The sequence below is a fragment of the Mesoplodon bidens genome, assembly GCF_964165515.1.
Source record: "Mesoplodon bidens genome assembly, chromosome: 2".
NCBI classification, from domain to species: Eukaryota; Metazoa; Chordata; class Mammalia; order Artiodactyla; family Ziphiidae; genus Mesoplodon; species Mesoplodon bidens.
The window spans coordinates 160346081-160362508 of record NC_138177.1 but is presented as its reverse complement, the minus strand read 5'-3'; the positions used below and the strand labels follow the sequence as shown (position 1 = coordinate 160362508).

Genomic DNA, 16428 nt, shown 5'->3' with positions numbered 1-16428 from the left:
CTAAGAGCACAGCCTCTGGAGCTGCCTGCCTGGGATTGGATTCTGACCCTGCTTATTAGTTGTGTGGTCTTGGCCAAGTTAATTCCTTTCTCTGTGCCTCAGTTTTCCCATCTGTAAAAAGGGTGACAACAGTCTCCGACCCAGGTGTACGGAGGCCTCAGTGGGCAGCACAGGGCAGCACTGGGCACTCAGTCCCTCTCACACTGGATGTGTCTGTAGGGGTGTGTGTCTCACCAGCTGCCGGAGGTGGGGCTCTCAGTGGCGGTGACGAAGGCAGCCTGGCCTGGAGGCTATACCGCTGTACACACCGTGCTGACTGTGAGCTCCGCCTCGGTGGCCATGATGTCTGTGGGCTGGATGTTGCGGTCGTACATCGGGTTCTCAAACGTGGCCCGCACATTTGTGTTCTCGTGGCCAGCGTAGCCATTGAATGGAACTTTGGGTCTTCTCCTGGGAATGAGAGAGAGAGAGAGTGACCAAGACGTCAAGAGAGGAGACTCGGGGCCCTAAGAGGAGAGGGAGGCTCTGTGTCCCCTTCAGAAGGTCACAGCTCGCCTGAGCCAGGAGGGCTCTGGGTGGCTCAGGGAAAGGGAGAGGCCCTGGCACCCATCGTGCGACCCTCCTGTCCCTTCCCCGTACCTGTGCTTGTAGAGATAGAGCACAAAGCCCGCGATGATGAGCGCGATGAACGGCACCAGGATCGCGGCCGCCACCGAGCTGCTGTTGGAAGCAAAGTGGCGGCCAATGGACTCGGGGTCTGATTCCAGCAGCCTGAGGTCTGCAAAGTCCCAGAGCAGAAACCTCAGGTCACAGACACGGTGGCCACTGTGGTGGGGCTTGGGGTGCTGGCCGGGGCCCCCCACCTGCCTCCCCCATGCACTGGGCCGTCCTCCCTGGAGAAGGATGGTCAGTCCACACGAGCTGGTCAAGCCTGGGGAAGCCAGTCTGCGGGAGAACCTGAAACCATGTCCCAGAATAAAGCCTTAATAGAGAGCAGCCCTTTAGAAGCTTCCAAACTTCTTTCGGCCATAGAAATTTTATCCCATGAGACCTTACAAGGAAGCCAAAATATAAAGCACATGAAGGTGGACCTGCTCTGGAGGGCGTGGCAGCGGTGCTGAAGCTCCGGCCTCCTAGGGTCTCCCCTCCTCCCCGCCGCCCCTCGCCCCAGACTGGGAGCGCTCAGAAGACCACGGTGAGAGCCTCTGCCCCTGTCAGCGAACCGAGGGGGTGAGGCTCCGTCCAAGAGGGGACGGCTCTGCCCGGCACACCGGCAGTCAGCCGTGAAGCCAGAAGACGAACTCGGTTTCCTGAGGTCTCTCTGGTGTGTAAGGGGCCAGGGAACTGCTTTCAAGTCTTTGAAGGGCTGCTGTGTGGAAGAGGGAGTGCTTTTACTGCAGGCAGCTAAGAGGATAGAGCTAGGAATAACTCCAGGGCAGGAGCAGGGCGGAGTGGGAAGCACAGGGAAGCAGGTTTCCGCTTACGCCAAGGAGGAGCTCTCTGAAGGTCAGAGCTGGGAGAAAACACAGTGCACTGCCTCGGTAGACAGGGGGTCCCGGGGGACAGGGCAGTCAGCACCTGGGGTGTATCGAGCTGCCCATCAAGCACCTGGGCCTGCCTGTCTCCCCCTGAACTGCTTCCCAGAAGCCAGGACCCCTCCCCACATTAGAGGCTCTGAGTCAAGGCCAGTCTCTGGAGTGAGGATGCCCGACACTGAGGATGCTTGGTCCAGGGTAAAGATGCCGGGGAGGAAGTAGGGAAGGAAGCCTCCTTGACGCTTGGTTTCCCATCTGTAAAATGAGGACAGCAATACCACCCTTCTGGGACTGAGACTGCCTTGAGAACCCCACGTCGTAATGCTCGGGGGGTCCCGGGGATGCCCGAGGGCTGGCTAGATAGTGTTGTGGGACGATGCATCTGAGACCCAATGTCCCTTAAGCTGGGGGCTTTCAAATCCAGGGCTGAGCATGAAACTGTTTGGCAAAAGTTGAGGGTATTATGCATTGCGCTTCTTTCTGGGGAGATATTACACAGCTTTTATCAAAACCTCAAAGGTGTCCCTGATCCAAAAGAGGCTAAGAGCCCCTCTTGGACTGTTGAACTTTACCAACCCCCTGCCCTCCATGCCAACATACAAGTTTCTCCGCCACCCGCTCAAGCATACACTCCAGGGACAAACGCTAGTTACCAAGTCTTTGAAAGCCGAACTGCCCAAAGCCTTGGCCCTTGACAGCGCCTTGGTAAATGAAGGTGCCTCCGGAGAACTCTGGGGAGACCTGTGAGGGTGGGAGCAGACAGAGTGAGATGAGAGGCACGCCGGAAGGAGCGAGAGGTCCGGCCAGCCAGGCCGGAGACACGCCCACAGGCACAGGGTGCCCACAGCTGGGCTCACCCACCTGCCTGTCACCTCCACTGACATCGGCTCTCTGCCCACCCTCAGGCAATGGCGAGGTGCTGGGGATGGGGCAGGGGCTCCAACTGCTCGCGGGAGGGAGGGAGACATTTTTATTTCTACTGGTTGAATCACTTAATCTGTTGGTGCCTCAGTTCCTCATTTTAAAATGGGAACAAAAACAGTACTTATGTCATAGGGCTGCTCTGAAGATTTATATGAGCTAATATAGGTAAAGCACTTAGAACACCTAATAGGCCCTGAGTAAATGTTAGCTATTATTATTGTGATGAAAAACTGAGTTTTAGAGCACCGCGGAGCAAACCAAACCATGATTAAAATGTATCTAGCATGGGCTTCCCTGGTGGCGCAGTGGTTGAGAGTACGCCTGCCGATGCAGGGGACACGGGTTCGTGCCCCAGTCCGGGAAGATCCCACATGCCGCGGAGCGGCTGGGCCCGTGAGCCATGGCCGCTGAGCCTGCGCGTCCGGAGCCTGTGCTCCGCAACGGGAGGGGCCGTGGCAGTGAGAGGCCCGTGTACCGCAAAAAAAAAAAAAAAAAAAAAAAAAAAAAAAAAAATGTAGCTAGCAGATTGAACGTACTTTGGAAAGTTTGTCCCAGTTCCAATTTGGGGGTGGGTAGTTGGGGACATAACTCCTCCTGGCTCTCTCTGCACTTGCCTCTGTGATGTTGGTGTACCAGACACAGACACGCAAACTTGTGGGCTGGGGACTGCTCGGCCGAGGGCGTGCTTGCTTTGAGGATGCTTCTGCTACCGGGGTTCCTCCTGACTCATGCTCCATCCCCAGGTGCAGCCCTCTGTCTGTTGTGCTCTAGGCTGACCCCCGCCTCCTGTCCCCCCAAACACAGCCCGGGTGACAGAGAAGTGGGCCCGATTGTTGGCTGTAGTCCCAGGCAGCCCTTCCGGCTGTTCCTGGCCCTCCAGAGCGCCATTTACATGTAGCCCTTGGCCTGCACTCCAAGCTCCCAACTTTACCCTTGTTCTCTCCCCTCTGGCCATCCTCCCAGCACAATGGAGTCTGGTGTCCTGGCACAGCTTTTGGACTACTACTATTGACGCCAGCCAGGACCAGGATACCCAAGGGGATCCATAGAATACTCCCAAGAATCCTGAGGAACTAACCCCATGTACCAGCTCCTGGAGAAACCGCTTGCTTCTCATGTGATTATCATCAAAGTCGCTCAACCCACAGCCCTCTACCAGCTAGTCTTGTCCGTGAGGATCCACCTTGACCCCTCAGCTCTCTGCTCCTCTGGCCCCATGACCTCTTCCTCCTTCCCACCCCTCCGCTTCTAGCTTCAATAATCCAAGACAGGGAAGCTGAGGACGTGACAGATGACTGCCCCACTCCCCTGCCTGTGAGATTGGAAGGTATGGGCAGAGGAGTGTCGCTGCAGAACTCCCACCTGAAGAACGCCCTTGCACGGAACAAGTCTTTCCCACAAGAGAACGCAAGAGAGTTGTCTCCTTTCCCCCAGCTCCTGGTGTCTCAAGCTGTGCTAAATCACCCACAACAGGCATCCTCGAACGTGAGAAGATGCTCAGTGTGCATCTGGGACTCACCACCTTCTCCCAGCTCCCACCACCACACCGTGACCTTCAACTCGCTTGAATTTACTCATGTACTGCCAACCTCCAATCTCTTGCTTTCTGCTCACACATCAGAACCTACTTCACCTCGCTCAGATGCACTGACCTTTAGACTCTCAGCCTCCTGGTCCTTGCTATGCTTTCCTGTGCTCACTTTACTAGCAGATGAGGACTCCCTTGCTCCCAGTCCTGGCCCCGAAGAAACCCTCCTCCCAAGTTTCCATGTTGATCCGAAGAGTTTCCACCAACTTCTCCCCTCCTCCTCCCTACCAGTGATCTGGGAATCAGGGATGGGGCAAGGGCACAGGGAGGTCAAGGACTGAGTGAGGCTTTACTGAACTTACATGCCCATCTAAGGCCCAGTGATCATCTTTGAACTTATTCACAAAGACCTCCCCAGGCCCTGTAACCTGGTAAACTTGGAGGAGGAGATGGAAATCTTCTTTCTTGTAAATTCCTGGGAAAAGAAAGTTCAGAGGGTACACTTGAAAGATCCAGGAAAATTTCAAAACCCAAGTCTGTGGGTATGTGGGTGTGAGTGTCTGAGTGGGATTTCACAAGTAGATGTTGGTGTGTACATCCCATGTATAACGGGAGTTAGGTAAGTGTAGTGTGTCCTGTGAGTTTGTGCAGGCTGAATGTGAGGATACACAAGAATGGGCATATGGGTGTTAATAATCAACTGGATTACTGACCTGTGGTTGGGCTCCTGTCTACACATGCATGTGTGAGAATAAAGGGAATTGGATTTTGTATATGTTACAGGGTCAGTTAATGCATGGCTGTGCTTACAATTCAGTGGGTACAGGAATGCATGAGGGCATGTATATGGGAGTGTGTGACTGTGTTTAGGACTATGGCTTAGAGAAACTGAGTGAATATGAACGTTAGTTGTGTTTGTGTGTGTGTGCATGAGTGAGTGGCTGTGACTGCACGTGGGGTCGTGTACTCACGTGTACAGTCATTCACTCATGCATCCATCGTTCTACCCATCTATTCGAATACACACTTGCTTTCGAAGATATTCAGTTTTTCTGATTATAGAAAATTTGAAAATTGGGGAAATTTTGGAAAATGCAGAGATGCATGAAGAAAGAAAATTCACTCCTGATCTCACTTCTGAGAAATAACCACTGTTAATATTTTGGTGTAGTTACTTCCAATTTTCTTTCTTACGAATATAATTTTTTCCTTCAAAACCTGGAGTCCCATTTTAAATGCATTGTAGTAGGTGTATTTTCTCCCAAAGTGGCATAATATTTTATCCGGCAGACGTACTATAATTAATATATCCATTTCTTTTGAGGCAATTTTCTATTCCCAGGTTTTATGTTATGGAAATAGCCCTGTAATGTGAACATTCTTTATTGGTAAATGTTTGATTCCCTCTAAAACTATTTCTTATGATCAAAATTCGTAGAAGTGTAATTGATGGGGCCATTTTCATGGCTCTTGAGACAAGCTGACAAATTATTTTCTAGAACTATACTATTCTATACTTTGACCAGCACTGCATTGGTACCTTCACTGGACTAGCACCAGAGTTTATTGTTAATAAAATCTTAGTGGGATAAGTGGAAAGTGACATCATACGTTTACTTTGTTTTGATTATTGCGAAAAACGGTTTTTCCATTTGTTTATGAACTGTCTGTACTTTGGCTTCTGGGAGTTCTCTGCCCCCCATTTTTGGTTCAGTCTTTAGGGCTATACGTCTCTTTTTTCTTTATTTGTAAGGGTTCTTTGTATGTTCAATTTATTAATGTCTGTCATCTAACCATTTCCCTTTAGTCTGTGGTGCTTTTATCATGTAAACAAAGATGAATAGACACTTCCTCTTCCCCTGCCCACCAGACTAGCCCTGCAAGATAGTACAAGGAAGTGACAGTAGACTCGTTCTTGTGAAGCGCATGTGCCCCCGCCACCCATACACCCTTACCAGCCAAGTGCAGCTCCACTCCACTGTGGTCCATCACGGTGGCGTTGACCTTGCTGTTGATGACCTGGAAACCAGTCACTCTGAGCATGGCTGGCTGCTTCTTCCCCTGGTACTCATAGGTACCTTTCCATAGGGAATTCTTTGCAAAAACATCCCCAGGAACTAGAGGAATTGAGAAACAGATGTGAGAGGGGCTTTCACGTGTGCTGGTGGAATGGAGGCCACCTGATGGTTGACCCCAGTTCACTCCCTGAGATGGTTTTCCCCAACATCTAACACGCAGGAGGTGGTGGAGTGTTCTGGCCTCCTTGTTTTGCTCTGTGTCTCAGAGTGGATGGGTGGAGGGAAAGAGAGAGAGAGCGCGAAAGTGGATAAAGAGAAAAGAGAACATGAGGGGACGGGGGAATGAGCTAGAAGAAAGAAGAAAATAAAAGGAGGGAAGGGGTTGAAAAGACGGAGAAAGAGAAGAAGAGAGGAGAGAAAACCAATGTCATAAAATAGGAACATGGACTAATGGAGTCAGGCAGATCTGGAGTCTCATTTTGGCTGTCAATTATCAGTTGTTTGATTACATACAAGAGTCTCCACTTTCTCACCTGTGTAGGCCACATCTGTACTTCTGTAAATGGGGCTGTCCTGATTATCTCGTCAGGGGCTAAATGATTGTATGTCACATGATGTTGGGCACATAAAAGCATATAATGAATGATAGCAACCAAAATTGTTATTTATCCTTATAATAATTTTCTAGGGAGAGTATTACGAGCCTTATTTTAACAAAAGGTAAACGGAAGCTCAAGAGGTGAAGTTTCTTTGTCCAAGGACACAGCTGGTCAGTGACCAAAATGGAACTTTAATTGAGTTTGATGCCAAATCTAGTTTTCTTTCTTGTATAACACACGTGCTAATATGGTAAATAAAAGTATAAGGTTCCAAAAAGGATATGATACTCTAGAATAATTTTGCATTGCTCAGGCCATACCTGCAGTTCTGTGCCCAGTTCTGCACATCACACCTTGAAAGACACAATACCTGTTTTAAAAATGTAACCATTTCCAGCAAGCTCCCTAAGGCAGGACCTGGGTGTATGTGTCTGACCACACACTGGCCAGCCCTGTGCCAGAAAGGGTTGGCTCCAGAGCTTGAAACTCTGGACATGTTTCTAGAAGCCTTTGGCTCTCAATTCTGGATGCAATTCCTGCTTCCTTCAAGCTCACTTCCTCCTGACGTCTGCCTGGGGTTGGGAGGTAGGTGGGGAAATCTGTTCAGCTCTATAGACTGCTTTCACACCCCCCTATTGGGTACACAGAAACTCATGTGCAGGTTTCTGGGTAAGTAGGTGAAGGAAGAAATACCAGTTTCTTGAGCCAAAGATCTAGAGCGTACCTACCTGAAGCTTGAGTGAGCGGAGGCTCCCGGGCAGTGTTGATGGGTCTCCCACTGGGCCGGACCTCTGCTGGGGAAAGAGGATGGAAGAAAACAGGTTCACTCTCTGGTTTATGTTCTATTGGAAAAATAATGGCCAGCTCTCTGACATTAAGTCAGTGGGTTGAGATCTTGCTTTGGACTTATCCTCTTAGACCAGGAGGTGGGCTACTTTGTCTGGTGAGATGTAAAGAGTTTAAAGGAAATCCACTTACCAATTATAGTCATTGAAATATTAAGCAAAAAATTAGAATATAGCTATATATGTGATTTTTTATTACTGCATTAAATAACAGGATCTAGTAGTAGGTCCAGTAACTATTCTAATCTTGAAGTAGTCAGGAACATAAACAACATTTCTTTCTTTTTTTTGCCATGCCACACGGCATGCAGGATCTTAGTTCCCTGATCAGGGATTGAACCTGTGTCCCCTGTAGTGGAAGCACAGAGTCCCAACTACTGTACTGCCAGGGAATTCCCAACAACATTTCGTGATATCCATAACTATTGTAGTGTAATGTGGAAATCTCTGCAGTTTCTACTGGTGACACATTTATAGGTATTGCTAACACTACTACAAGGTTTTGTCTATATCCTAAATTAAAGAAATGCTAAATTTCAGTAAGAGGTAAAGGACAATAAAGATGTCTATTTCCCACCCTAGCACACAGGTCTGCTGAATGCCACTACGGAGGACCCTTGGTTGAAGGGCCTCTGCTTTCCTCCCAGAGGCCTGGCACAAGGAACGGCCTTCCGCCAATCAAGGGTGAAGCGCCTAAGTCCCGGTAAGGGTTTCAGTGGAGGGCTTCCGTCCCTTGGAGTCACGATATTAAGACGGAGAAGCCCTCACAGGCAAAGGCAAAGGAGAAGGCTTTGGGCCTGAGCCCGACAGCCTAGGTTCCGGTCCCAGCAGTGCTACTTAGTGATTGTGTGACCTCATCTAGTCACATCACCACTCAGAGTCTTGTCTCCTCATCTGAAACATGGGAAAATACTGAAACATATCTCACAGGTCTACGCTGAATAAATGTGGTTATGAATGTGAAAGTCACAGTCAATAAATATTAATGTCTTTTCTTCTTTTGCAGAGAAACAACAGAAATATCTGTCTTGTTGTCAAGTAAAGGGGGGGACTCCCCCTACTGTCTCCAACTCTGAAGTCAGCTTATGTTCGGGTGTACAGAAGGCTGTGGACATATTTTCCACAGTGACTCCATGAAGGCACACCTCTGAACAAAATGCCTTTATTGTCTTAGGGTTGTTTTTTTTTTTTTTTTTTTTTGCGGTACGCGGGCCTCTCACTGTTGTGGCCTCTCCCGTTGCGGAGCACAGGCTCTGGACGCGCAGGCTCAGCGGCCACGGCTCACGGGCCCAGCCGCTCCGCGGCATGTGGGATCTTCCCGGACTGGGGCACGAACCCGTGTCCCCTGCATCGGCAGGCGGACTCTCAACCACTGCGCCAGCAGGGAAGCCCTGTTTTAGGTTTTATAAGATGAAGGGAGCAAAGAGGGAGAAAGCATTTTATGTGCCAGACACTGTGCTAGGCACTTTATTCACGTTATTATTTCATTTACTCCTTCTCTTAGAACTGTGAAGTAGACATTATTGTCTTCATTTAATAGAAGAGAAACTTGTTAGAGGCAGAGAGGTGAAGGGACTTACCCAGGGTCTTATAGTAAGGGGTTGAGTTGCGATTCAACTGCATCTAAAGCATTTTGTATTTTTAAATGTAAGTACCTATTATAGCTTAAAAAATACTTAAGAATAAATGTAAACAAGGAAGTGCAAGACTTGTACATTGAAAATTACAAGCCATCATTGAAAGAAATTAAAGATCTAAATAAATGGAAAGATATCCCATGCTCATGGCTTGGAAGACTTAATATTGTTCAAATGGCAATACTCCTCAAATTGATCTACAGATTCAACACCACCCTTATCAAAATCCCAGCTGTCTGTTTGCAGAAATTGACAATCCATTCCTAAAATTCATATAGAAATAAAAGGGGCCCAGAATAGCCAAAACAATCTTGAAAAAGAAGAGCAAAAAGGAGGACTTACACTTCCCAACTTCAAAACTTGCTGCAAAGCTATAGTAATCAGGACTGGGCGGTAATCGTATAAGGACAGTTATACAGATCAGTGGAATAAAACTGAGGATCCTAATGTAAGCTCACACATTTGTGGTCAAATGGCCTTTGAAAAGGGTGCCAAGACAATCCAATGAGGGAAGAATAGTCCTTTCAACAAATGGTGCTGGGACAATTGGATATCTGCATGCAATAGCATGAATTTGGACCCCAAAACTCTTAGAAGAAAACACAGGTACAAATCTTTGTGACCTTGGATTAGGCAATGGTTTCTTAAATATGATAGTAAAAGCACAAGTAAACCTATAAAATATAGATAAATTGAGGTTCATCAAAATTAAAAGCTTCTGTGTTTAAAAGGACACCAACAGGAAAGTGAAAAGACCCAAACTCATCAAATCGCATACATTAAATATGTGCAGTTTTTGTATATCAATTATATCTCAATAAGGCTGTAAAAAAATCCACACCTGAAAAAAAAAAGAAAAAAATTAACACAGGACAAAATGGAGCTTAAATTTTAGGTGATGAACGAAGTAAAAAAGAAAGTACTGTAAATTAAAAAAAAAAGGCAGTGAAAAGAAAACCCACAAAATGGGGAAATATTTGAAAATCATGCATCTGATACGGGTCTTATATTCTAGATATATAAAGAACAGCTGAAGGGACTCTGGACCAAGATGGCAACATAGGAGGCTCCTGAATTCCCCTCCTCCCACGGATACACTGAATGTGCAGGAGAAAACAGATCAATTCTCTCCGAGAGAAATCCAGAAGCTAGCTGAGTGACACCTACACATTGGGTGACTGAGAAAATACCCACATCAAAACAGGTAGGAAAGGCTGAGACACATTCTTGAAATAAACCCCACACCTGGCACGGCACCATACAATCAGGAGGGACCCCCAACTCCCAGCTTTTCCCTGAGAGTGTTGAGTTTGTACTACACATCTAGCACCCTGACTTTTAAGGCTGCCACCTGAGGGATGGGTGCCCAAATCACCCAGCTCTGAAGGCCAATGGGGCTTGGGGCTTGTGTTCATGAGTCCCACAGGACTACAGCAAACAAGGAAGCAGTTTTTAAATGGACACAGTACAAACCCCTGTGGCTATATACCTGGTCTCACACTGAGGGAGCAGGTAAAAATGCAAATCTCCCAGGTTCTCCCTGGAAGGGGTCTGACTGCATACTTTTCCAACTGTTGCCTGAGAGTCTGCTTCTAATCAGCCTGCATCTAGGTGCTGACCTCTGTGGGACACTGATGGGTCTTGGTACACCCTCAACTACTGGGAGCCACTAGGAATAAAGACGACAGCTTGGACAATCACAAAGGTTTGGGAGGCACCAGGTGATTGGGCTGCACTGACTGGTGAGGTTCATTGCCTAAATGACAGAAGACTGGGTGGGAGAGCTGCCTGTTTTATCTAATGAGTAGAAACCAACACAGAGAATCAGGGAAAGTGAATCAACAAGGGAAAATGTTCCAAACCAAATAACAAGATAACTCTCCAGAAACGGATCCTAATGAAACAGTGATAAGTGATTTACCCAATAGAGAGTTCAAAATAATGGTCATAAAGATGGTCACTGAAGTCAGGAAAGCAATGCACAAAGCAGGAATTTCAGCAAAGAGAAAATATTTTAAAAGTACCAGACAGAAACCATAGAGCTGAAAATGTAATAATTGACCTGAAAAATTCAATAGAGGGGTTAAACAGCAGGGGTTTAAGTGGAAGTGAAAATCTAACATAAAAACACATGAAAGTATAAAACTCACTGGTAAAGATAAATACATGATTAAATTCAGAATACTCTAATATTGAAATGTTAGTGGGTAAATCACTTGTAACTCTAGTATAAAGGTTAAAAGACAAAAATGGTAACAATAACTATAACTACAATAATTTTTAATGGATATACAATATAAAAGATGTAAATTGTGACAGCAAAAACATAAAATGTGGGGGACTGTAAAAACGTGGAGCTTTTGTATGCATTCCAAGTTAGGTTGCTATCAGCTTAAAAAAAGACTGTTGTGGGGGCTCCCCTGGTGGCGCAGTGGTTGAGAGTCCGCCTGCCGATGCAGGGGACGCGGGTTCGTGCCCCCGTCCGGGAAGATCCCACATGCCATGGAGCGGCTAGGCCTGTGAGCCATGGCCGCTGAGCCTGCGCGTCCAGAGCCTGTGCTCCACAGCGGGAGAGGCCACAACAGTGAGAGGCCTGCGTACCGCAAAAAAAAAAAAAAAAAAAAAGACTGTTGTAAATATGTGTTATGTAAGCTTCGTGAAAAACACAAAGCATAACCTACAGTAGATATACAAAATATAAAGTGTAAGGACTCAAAACATTGCCCTTGTACCAAAGCCAGACAAGGACATTTCAAGAAAAGGAAATTCCAAGCCTGTATCCCTGATGAACATACACACAAACATCCTCAAGAAAATATTAGCAAACCAAATGAATGGTACATTAGGAGGATCATACACCATGATCAAGTGGGATTTATTCCTGGGATGAAAGGATGGTTCAATATACACAAACCGATAAATGTGATACTTGTGCACTGTTGGTAGGAATGTAACAGTGTGGAGGTTCCTTCAAGAATTAAAAATAGGTAATGTGTAATCATAAATGTAAAGGATCTAGTGGGAAGCAGCTGCATAGCACAGGGAGATCAGCTCGGTGCTTTGTGACAGCCTGGAGGGGTGGGATAGGGAGGGTGGGAGGGAGGGAGACGCAAGAGGGAAGGGATATGGGAACAGATATACATGTATAACTGATTCACTTTGTTATAAAGCAGAAACTAATAAACAAACAAACAAACAAAAATAAATGTAAAGGATCAACAGTCAAATCTAATGTATAATTATGTAAAGGAATAATATGAAATTTTTAAAAGCTGGACTGCTGTTATAGGAGCAGACATGAATAATAGATATTCTCTGTAATGAAGAAAATAATAATGTAAACCAATACAAGGATAGAGATTTTTTTCTATAAAAAAAGAATTAAAAATAGAAATACCATATGATCCAGCAATTCCATTTCTATATATCCAAAGGAAATGAAATTTTTGTCTTGAAGAGATGCTCACTGCAGCATTATTCACAATAGCCAAACTATGGAAACAAACTAAGTGTCCATTGATGGATGAATGGATAAAGAAAATGTGGTGTATACATACAATGGAATATTATTCAGCCTTAAAAAGAAGGAAATCCTGCCATTTGTGATAACATGGATGAATTTGGAGGACATTATGCCAAGTGAAATAAGCCAGACAGAGAAAGACAAATATTGCATGCTACTACTTAACATGTGGAATCTAAAAAGTCAAATTTATAAAAAGAGAGTAGAATAGTGGTTGTCAGGGGCTGGGGGGAGGGGGAAATAGGGAGAGGCTGGTAAAAGGATACAAGCTCTCAGTTATAAGATAAGATGTATATGTATAACATGGTAACTATAGTAGATAATACTGCATTGTATAATTGAAACTTGCTAAGAGAGTAGAACTCGTGTGCTCTCACCAAAAAAAAAAAAAAAAGATAAATATGTGAGGTGATGGATGTGTTAACTTGATAGTGGGAATCCTTTCACAATGTATATCAAATTATCATGTTGTATACTTTAAATATATTTCAATTTGTTTTGTCAATTATACCTCAATAAAGCTGGAAAAAAGAACATAAAAGGACATAAAGGAGTTCTTACAATTCAACAATAAAAAGGCAAATAGCCCAATTAAAAAATGGGCAAAGGATTTGAATAGACTTTTCTCCAAGGAAGATACACAAATGGCCAATAACAAATGAAAAGATGCTCCACATTATTAGTCATTAGGGAAATGTAAAGGAAAACCACAATGTAATACTACTTTATACCCACTTAGGATGGCTATACTCAAAAAGCTGGACAATAACAAGTACTGGCAAGGAAGATGTAGAGAAATTAGACCCCTGGTGACCCCTGGTGCACTGCTGGTGGGAATGTAAAGTAAATGTAAAGGCACTTTGCAGAACGGTTCCTTGCGCTGTTAAACACTGAGTTATCCTATTCCTGGATATATACCTAAGAGAACTGAAAACATATATCCAAACAGAACATGTACATTACGTTCAAAGTAGCATTATTCATAATGGCCCCAAAGTGGAAACAACTGAAATGTTCATCAATGGACAAATGGATAAACAAAAGGTGGTATATCCATCAATAGAATATTATTCAGGCATAAAAAAGAATGAAGTAATAACACGTTACAACATGGATCAACCTTGAAAAAATTATGCGAAGTGAAATAATCCAGACACAAAAGGACAGATATCATATGATTCCACTAACATGAGGTACCTAGAATCAGCAAATTCATAGATATAGGAAATACAATAGAGGTTATTAGGGGCTGCAGAGTAAGGGGAATGGAAAGTTATTGTTTAATGGGTACAAAGTTCTTGTTTGGGACGATGAAAAGATTCTGAAAATGGATAGTGGTGATGGTTGCACAATATTGTGAATGTATCTAATGCCATTGAATTGTACATTTTAAAATGGTTAAAATGGTAAATATTATGTTTTGTATATTTTACCACAATTAAACGTTAAATGTACTCTAAAAAAGAAAAATTATACCACTACCATTTGTGGAACACAAATATTACTTTCCCTAAATAAAAGAAATTTACAACAATTCATACAATGAAAATACATTATTAAATTCTAGCTCTGAACCTGAAGCCTTCTCTCTCTGAGGGGCAGGACAGCAGAGTACTTAAGAGCATGGATTCTGAAGTTAGACCTGCAGGGTCTGAATCTCAGCTCTCTCCCTTTACCAGCTGGTGACCTTGGGGCATGTTACTTAACCTCTCTGTGCCTCAGTTTCCTCATATATTAAATGAGGATATGAGTAACACCTGCCTCATAGGATGACTGCAAGGATTGAGTTAGTACACGAAGTACTTAGAACAATACCTGGAATGTGGTGAGGTGAGGTCAGCACCTGTAACAGACATCTTACTGAATGCCATCCTAGCACCGAACCCACCCTTTATCCTTGCTGGATTCTTTACTTAAGACTGGACTCAGATTACCTTCTCCAGGAAGCCTTCTCTGATTCTCCCCTCCCCCTTAGGCTGAATTAGTGCCCTTCCCATCATCCCCACAGCATTCAGTGCATCTCTGTGTTCCTGAAGGTACTGTTATATCTGATAATGTGTGTGTCTTCCACAGCTGAATGTGAGTTCCTTTAGGGCAGGGTTTGTGTATTTCACCTCCCCATCCCCCATGCCCGGCACAGCCACGCACAGTGATAATACTCAATAAATAGAGAACAAATGAATGAAGAAGAGGGGGAGGGAGGTCTGAGACATCACGGTAATCCTGAGGGATCTGTGAGTGGGTAGTTTTATCAAGGTTATGATAGGCATATATGCATAACGTGTTATTCCAGCTTAGTGGAACACAGAGCTTTTCTCCGTCTGATGATTAAGTATACTCCTTAGACTACTGTATACTTAACACTGGGCAGAGTGTTTAAGCTCAAGCAGAAGGTAGCAAGGTAAAACTTGGGATGGCTTCACTCTGTGCCTCTTTAGACTGCTCTGGTTTCATCTCCTAGACTCAACACCTCAGAAAATCAGAAGCAGGCTCCAGCTTCCGGAAATCACATTTCTTTCTTCTCTTTGGCCCTCTTTCACTCAAGCTCAGCTGTCCCCTTTGGCCCCCCCACCCTGGAGAAGCTCACCAAGGGGGCACACTCACCCAGGCAGACGGGTGGTTTGCCTGTCCAGCTGCCATCTGCTTTGCATGTGCGGTGCTCGGAGCCACCCTTGAGGGAGAAGCCCTCCTGGCAGGAATAGATGAGTGTGTAGCCCATGGAGGGCAAGTCCAGGGCCCCAACGTTGGCATGGGTCGGCATCTCCGGCTGCTTGCAGTGGTGGGCTGGATGACAGGGAAGACGCTGCTGGGAGACGAGGGTCTCCAGGAGGCCTCTCCACCACTCCCCTGTTCCTTGATGGACCACCCCCTTCCTTTCCCTTATGGGTCCCTTTCAGGTCCAGCATCCCCTCCCCAGCCCCAGCCCCACCCCAGCCTTGATGTCTATACGAGAGGCCAAGATGGAGATCCTGTGGATATTGGCTCAGTCAACCCTGGGGGAACCTAAACCTGCAGCAATTTTCCTGAGGGAAAAGGAGTAATTATGGTCAAAAGCCTGAAATCTTCCATCCTGAGGGCAGGCCTTGTAGTTGTTAGTATTTGCTGCCATGGGAAAGTTCTTTCTTTTTCTTTGCGAAGGCATAGGAATTGCCTTCAAATATCAGAAAGGCTTCTGTGTGTAAATATCTTCTGTGGGGCTCCAAGGGGTAAGGAGTACAAAGAAACCAGTACTGGGCCCAGTGAGGAGTTGTGAGCTCTGTCATTCAGAGCACTCAAGCATTGCCTAGATGCCCAGCTGGGGGAGATTATGAGTTGCCAGGAGGAGTTGTCTGGGCTGTAGGTGAAGTTTGAACTCACAGACACAGTCGGGCGGGGTTCCGCTCCAGGTCAGGTTGGGGAGACAGGTCCTGGTGGTGGAGCCCTGGAGCAGGTAACCTTTCTGACAACGGAAGAGCACGGTGCTTCCAACCTGTGGCCAGGACGAAGTTCCCACAATCACCTTCCATCCAGCGACGCTTCATACCTGTCACCTGACTGCTTACTTTCCCACGACATTACTCCTACCCACCTTTCTGTTTCTCTGCCTGATTAAATCTTATCTATCCCTTGAGGCAGCTTACGTTATGCCTCTTCCACAAGGCCTCACCCAATTCCCTGGGCCAGATCAACACTCTCATGGGATATATCATATTCTGCTGCGGGGGGCTGAGTGCCTGACCCAGAATCAGAAGACCCTGGGTTTGAGTTCTGGTATCTGTATTTACTCACTGGATGCCAGGCTGCACGAAACTCTCTACACCTTAGCCTTCCTGTGTAGAG

The 16428-nt window shown here is 45.8% G+C and overlaps 1 protein-coding gene across 1 annotated transcript in view; it reads right to left on the bottom strand.

The window, feature by feature from the left end:
• Window positions 1–265: 265 nt before the first annotated feature.
• The window catches only part of CSMD2 (CUB and Sushi multiple domains 2), a 675416-nt gene continuing 659253 nt past the window's right edge, over window positions 266–16428 (bottom strand). Inside the window, 8 exon segments of the mRNA XM_081223918.1 lie at window positions 266–450; window positions 640–778; window positions 2189–2276; window positions 4350–4462; window positions 5943–6104; window positions 7333–7395; window positions 15214–15393; window positions 15967–16078. Coding sequence (XP_081080044.1) covers window positions 291–450; window positions 640–778; window positions 2189–2276; window positions 4350–4462; window positions 5943–6104; window positions 7333–7395; window positions 15214–15393; window positions 15967–16078 — 1017 coding nt within the window. The 3' untranslated portion in view covers window positions 266–290.